This window comes from Trematomus bernacchii, unplaced genomic scaffold (genome assembly GCF_902827165.1).
Source record: "Trematomus bernacchii unplaced genomic scaffold, fTreBer1.1, whole genome shotgun sequence".
Taxonomy (NCBI): Eukaryota; Metazoa; Chordata; class Actinopteri; order Perciformes; family Nototheniidae; genus Trematomus; species Trematomus bernacchii.
Genome location: NW_022987836.1, coordinates 39,001 through 45,000, shown reverse-complemented (window position 1 = coordinate 45,000; position 6,000 = coordinate 39,001). Strand labels below are relative to the sequence as shown.

The 6,000-nt window shown below is 51.7% G+C and overlaps 1 protein-coding gene across 2 annotated transcripts in view; it reads right to left on the bottom strand.

The window, feature by feature from the left end:
• The window catches only part of LOC117500062 (protein FAM160B2-like), a 42,957-nt gene that overhangs the window by 12,503 nt on the left and 24,454 nt on the right, over positions 1 to 6,000 (bottom strand). For both annotated transcript variants that reach the window (XM_034152758.1, XM_034152757.1), the window contains 3 exons: positions 3,533 to 3,638; positions 3,368 to 3,444; positions 3,121 to 3,277 (listed from right to left, as the gene is read on the bottom strand). In XM_034152758.1, the coding sequence (XP_034008649.1) occupies positions 3,121 to 3,277; positions 3,368 to 3,444; positions 3,533 to 3,638 (340 nt within the window). The remainder of the gene's footprint in view (positions 1 to 3,120; positions 3,278 to 3,367; positions 3,445 to 3,532; positions 3,639 to 6,000) is intronic.

Sequence of the window (6,000 nt, the reverse complement as noted above, 5' to 3'; positions counted from 1 at the left end):
TTTAATTCACTCATTATTGTCGTTTTAAGACGGTGTACATTTAACGACATAAACATACGGAGTTATGGACACATACATGTCAGTATAGACAGGAACATGTACATATCAATCACATGTATGTCGTTAAATGTACAAGAAGCTAAGAACAGCAGAATCACTGCTGTTAGCAGGGTCTCAGAGACCCATAGACCCATAGACCCAGAGACCCATAGACCCAGAGACCCAGAGACCCATAGACCCAGAGACCCATAGACCCATAGGCCCATAGACCCATAGACCCATAGACCCAGAGACCCATAGACCCAGAGACCCATAGACCCATAGACCCAGAGACCCATAGACCCATAGACCCATAGGCCCATAGACCCAGAGACCCATAGACCCAGAGACCCATAGACCCATAGACCCAGAGACCCAGAGACCCATAGACCCAGAGACCCATAGACCCAGAGACCCATAGACCCAGAGACCCAGAGACCCATAGACCCAGAGACCCATAGACCCATAGGCCCATAGACCCAGAGACCCATAGACCCAGAGACCCAGAGACCCATAGACCCATAGACCCAGAGACCCATAGACCCAGAGACCCATAGACCCATAGAGCCAGAGACCCAGAGACCCATAGAGCCAGAGACCCAGAGACCCATAGACCCAGAGACCCAGAGACCCAGAGACCCATAGACCCAGAGACCCAGAGACCCATAGACCCATAGACCCAGAGACCCAGAGACCCATAGACCCAGAGACCCATAGACCCATAGACCCAGAGACCCAGAGACCCAGAGACCCAGAGACCCAGAGAGCCAGAGACCCAGAGACCCAGAGACCCAGAGACCCATAGAGCCAGAGACCCAGGGTACAGCACCTCACTGTCTTACCCAGAAAACAGGGCTCTGATCAGGGCTAAAGTAATGTTATAAACTGGTGAATCTGTTTAAATGCAGGCAGCAGAGTCACTGCTGTTAGCAGGGTCTCAGAGACCCATAGACCCAGGGTGAAAAGATAACATGTTTACCCCGCTACAGTGTTCAAAACATGGGTATATTAGAAGAAGAAGAAGAAGAAGAAGAAGAAGAAGAAACACTTTATTAATCCCTTACAGGGAAATGTCTTTCCCCACTCTGTTGTGTTTACACACACACAGAGGATATACATGCACACACACACAGAGGATATACATGCACACACACAGAGGATATACATGCACACACACACAGAGGATATACATGCACACACACACAGAGGATATACATGCACACACACAGAGGATATACATGCACACACACACAGAGGATATACATGCACACACACAGGATATACATGCACACACACAGGATATACATGCACACACACAGGATATACATGCACACACACAGGATATACATGCACACACACAGGATATACATGCACACACACAGAGGATATACATGCACACACAGAGGATATACATGCACACACACACAGGATATACATGCACACACACACAGGATATACATGCACACACACACAGGATATACATGCACACACACACAGAGGATATACATGCACACACACAGAGGATATACATGCACACACACACAGGATATACATGCACACACAGGATATACATGCACACACACACAGGATATACATGCACACACACACAGAGGATATACATGCACACACACACAGGATATACATGCACACACAGAGGATATACATGCACACACACACAGGATATACATGCACACACAGAGGATATACATGCACACACACACAGGATATACATGCACACACACACAGGATATACATGCACACACACACACACAGGATATACATGCACACACAGAGGATATACATGCACACACACACACCCACATGCAGAGCAGAGAGGTTGCCAGGTACCCGGCGCCAAGGGAGCAGTTTCAAGGTTAGGTGCCTTGCTCAAGGGCCCCTCGGCAGTGGCCTTGGAGGTGAACTGGCACCTCTCCAGCTCACATTGTTTTGGTCCGATCGGGACGTGAACCGGCGACCCTTCGGTTCCAAGACCAAGTCCCTACAGACTGAGCCATTGCCGCCCAATACTAGTGCTCAAACTCGATTAAACTGTTTTAATTCAAATATTGACAGACATCACAGGTCCATCAAACTTGGTATATTTACACTTTGTACCCGTTGGAACACACCCACGAAGTTTGGGGGTCGTGCGCCCTTGTTTACCATATTAACCTATTTATCATCCATAATAGCGTGTTTTTCAGACTTAACAACATTTTTACAAATGTTATAAATTAGTCTAGAGCTCCATCTGTTGGAATCTGAGTGTTTTACACGTCTGTCCATGGAACGGGAGTTTTGTGCCATTTGAGTGGCTGATAGGCAGCTGGAGTAACATTGAGACGCATTGGGACATATCATCACTTTCAATGTTAACCTGGTACATAGGAGGCACGTTACCCTCACCTGTAGTGCCCCTCCCCTGCAGCCCTCCCCTGCAGCCCTCACCTGTAGTGCCCCTCCCCTGCAGCCCTCACCTGTAGTGCCCCTCCCCTGCAGCCCTCACCTGTAGTGCCCCTCCCCTCACCTGTAGTGCCCCCTCCCCTGCAGCCCTCACCTGTAGTGCCCCTCCCCTGCAGCCCTCACCTGTAGTGCCCCTCCCCTGCAGCCCTCACCTGTAGTGCCCCTCCCCTCACCTGTAGTGCCCCTCCCCTGCAGCCCTCACCTGTAGTGCCCCTCACCTGCAGCCCTCACCTGTAGTGCCCCTCCCCTGCAGCCCTCACCTGTAGTGCCCCTCCCCTCACCTGTAGTGCCCCTCCCCTGCAGCCCTCACCTGTAGTGCCCCTCCCCTGCAGCCCTCACCTGTAGTGCCCCTCACCTGCAGCCCTCACCTGTAGTGCCCCTCCCCTGCAGCCCTCACCTGTAGTGCCCCTCCCCTGCAGCCCTCACCTGTAGTGCCCCTCCCCTGCAGCCCTCACCTGCAGCCCTCACCTGCAGCCCTCACCTGTAGTGCCCCTCCCCTGCAGCCCTCACCTGTAGTGCCCCTCCCCTCACCTGTAGTGCCCCTCACCTGCAGCCCTCACCTGTAGTGCCCCTCCCCTGCAGCCCTCACCTGTAGTGCCCCTCCCCTGCAGCCCTCACCTGGTCAGAGATGTGGTCGCAGCGCTGCAGCAGCAGGTGAGTCAGAGCGTCCGTCCTCAGCAGGAAGTGAACGATCTGATCCAGCAGAGAGGAGGACTGGACCAATCGGACGACAGCAGAGAGGAGCGAGGTGGAGACCAGGACCACCTGCTCACACCTGCACACACACACACACACACCTGCTCACACACACACAATAAGAAGCTCTGCAGTGTACCTGTGCAGGTAGACAGGAAGTCAGACTCACGTGTGCAGCAGCTGAGGCTGAAGAACGTCCACCAACCAGAACCGATGAACACACTGAGCTAGCTTCAGCGCTAACACCTGCTAACACACACATTAACATGAGACTCTGAATCACAGACAGATACAACGTGTGTGTGTGTGTGTGTGTGTGCGCAGGTGTGTGTACCTGTGGAGCCTCTCTCATCAGGTGATCCAGGAAGTCCAGCCAGGAGAAGAAGTTGGTCATGTGACCAGAGGCCGCAGACTCAGAGCTGCAGCGGGAAAACTGAGAGCTGCAACACAGAGACAAGAGTACTGAGAGTGTGTGTGTGTTCAGTGTGAAGTGTGTGTGTGTGTTCACTGTGTAGTGTGTGTTCAGTGTGTGTGTGTGTTCACTGTGTAGTGTGTGTTCACTGTGTAGTGTGTGTTCAGTGTGTGTGTGTGTGTTCACTGTGTAGTGTGTGTTCACTGTGTAGTGTGTGTTCAGTGTGTGTTCACTGTGTAGTGTGTGTGTGTGTTCACTGTGTAGTGTGTGTTCAGTGTGTGTTCACTGTGTAGTGTGTGTTCAGTGTGTGTTCACTGTGTAGTGTGTGTTCAGTGTGTGTTCACTGTGTAGTGTGTGTTCAGTGTGTGTGTGTGTTCACTGTGTAGTGTGTGTTCAGTGTGTGTGTGTGTGTTCACTGTGTAGTGTGTGTTCAGTGTGTGTGTGTGTTCACTGTGTAGTGTGTGTTCAGTGTGTGTGTGTGTGTTCACTGTGTAGTGTGTGTTCAGTGTGTGTGTGTCAGAGACCTGCACACACACACCCGCCCCGCTACCCGCCCCGCATAGTTACACAAACCGACCCGAACCGGCATATCCTATGAGCAGTGATTATTAACACACGCAGTTGCATATTTGTCTCAAAAGCGTGGGGTGTTGGTTCTGTTCTCCAGGATGAACCCAAAGCGTGGGGTGTTGGTTCTGTTCTCCAGGATGAACCCAAAGCGTGGGGTGTTGGTTCTGTTCTCCAGGATGAAACCAAAGCGTGGGATGTTGGTTCTGTTCTCCAGGATGAACCCAAAGCGTGGGGTGTTGGTTCTGTTCTCCAGGATGAAACCAAAGCGTGGGGTGTTGGTTCTGTTCTCCAGGATGAAACCAAAGCGTGGGGTGTTGGTTCTGTTCTCCAGGATGAACCCAAAGCGTGGGATGTTGGTTCTGTTCTCCAGGATGAACCCAAAGCGTGGGGTGTTGGTTCTGTTCTCCAGGATGAACCCAAAGCGTGGGGTGTTGGTTCTGTTCTCCAGGATGAACCCAAAGCGTGGGGTGTTGGTTCTGTTCTCCAGGATGAACCCAAAGCGTGGGATGTTGGTTCTGTTCTCCAGGATGAACCCAAAGCGTGGGATGTTGGTTCTGTTCTCCAGGATGAACCCAAAGCGTGGGGTGTTGGTTCTGTTCTCCAGGATGAACCCAAAGCGTGGGGTGTTGGTTCTGTTCTCCAGGATGAACCCAAAGCGTGGGATGTTGGTTCTGTTCTCCAGGATGAACCCAAAGCGTGGGATGTTGGTTCTGTTCTCCAGGATGAACCCAAAGCGTGGGGTGTTGGTTCTGTTCTCCAGGATGAACCCAAAGCGTGGGGTGTTGGTTCTGTTCTCCAGGATGAACCCAAAGCGTGGGATGTTGGTTCTGTTCTCCAGGATGAAACCAAAGTGTGGGATGTTGGTTCTGTTCTCCAGGATGAACCCAAAGCGTGGGATGTTGGTTCTGTTCTCCAGGATGAACCCAAAGCGTGGGATGTTGGTTCTGTTCTCCAGGATGAACCCAAAGCGTGGGATGTTGGTTCTGTTCTCCAGGATGAAACCAAAGCGTGGGGTGTTGGTTCTGTTCTCCAGGATGAAACCAAAGCGTGGGGTGTTGGTTCTGTTCTCCAGGATGAAACCAAAGCGTGGGGTGTTGGTTCTGTTCTCCAGGATGAAACCAAAGTGTGGGGTGTTGGTTCTGTTCTCCAGGATGAAACCAAAGTGTGGGGTGTTGGTTCTGTTCTCCAGGATGAAACCAAAGCGTGGGGTGTTGGTTCTGTTCTCCAGGATGAAACCAAAGCGTGGGGTGTTGGTTCTGTTCTCCAGGATGAAACCAAAGTGTGGGATGTTGGTTCTGTTCTCCAGGACGAAACCAAAGCCTCCCAGACGATGGATTTCGCTCTTGAGGAAGAGTTATTGATAACGCTGTATCCTCCACTAGAGAGCTTCAGCTCAGCAGCAGACTGATGCGCTGCAGAGGTTGCGATGACGCGCTGCAGAGGTTGCGATGACGCGCTGCAGAGGTTGCGATGACGCGCTGCAGAGGTTGCGATGACGCGCTGCAGAGGTTGCGATGACGCGCTGCAGAGGTTACGATGACGCGCTGCAGAGGTTGCGATGACGCGCTGCAGAGGTTGCGATGACGCGCTGCAGAGGTTGCGATGACGCGCTGCAGAGGTTGCGATGACGCGCTGCAGAGGTTACGATGATGCAGGGTCCCGCGGGGGAGAGGTCTCAGGATTTAAACATTAAACTAAATTATTATTATTTTAATATATTTATTATGCAACACCCGCGACCCGACCCGCATCTTCTTTGTTTTACCCAGAACCGAACCCGGAAACAATCTTTGAAAAAATACCACCCGCAAATCACTTTC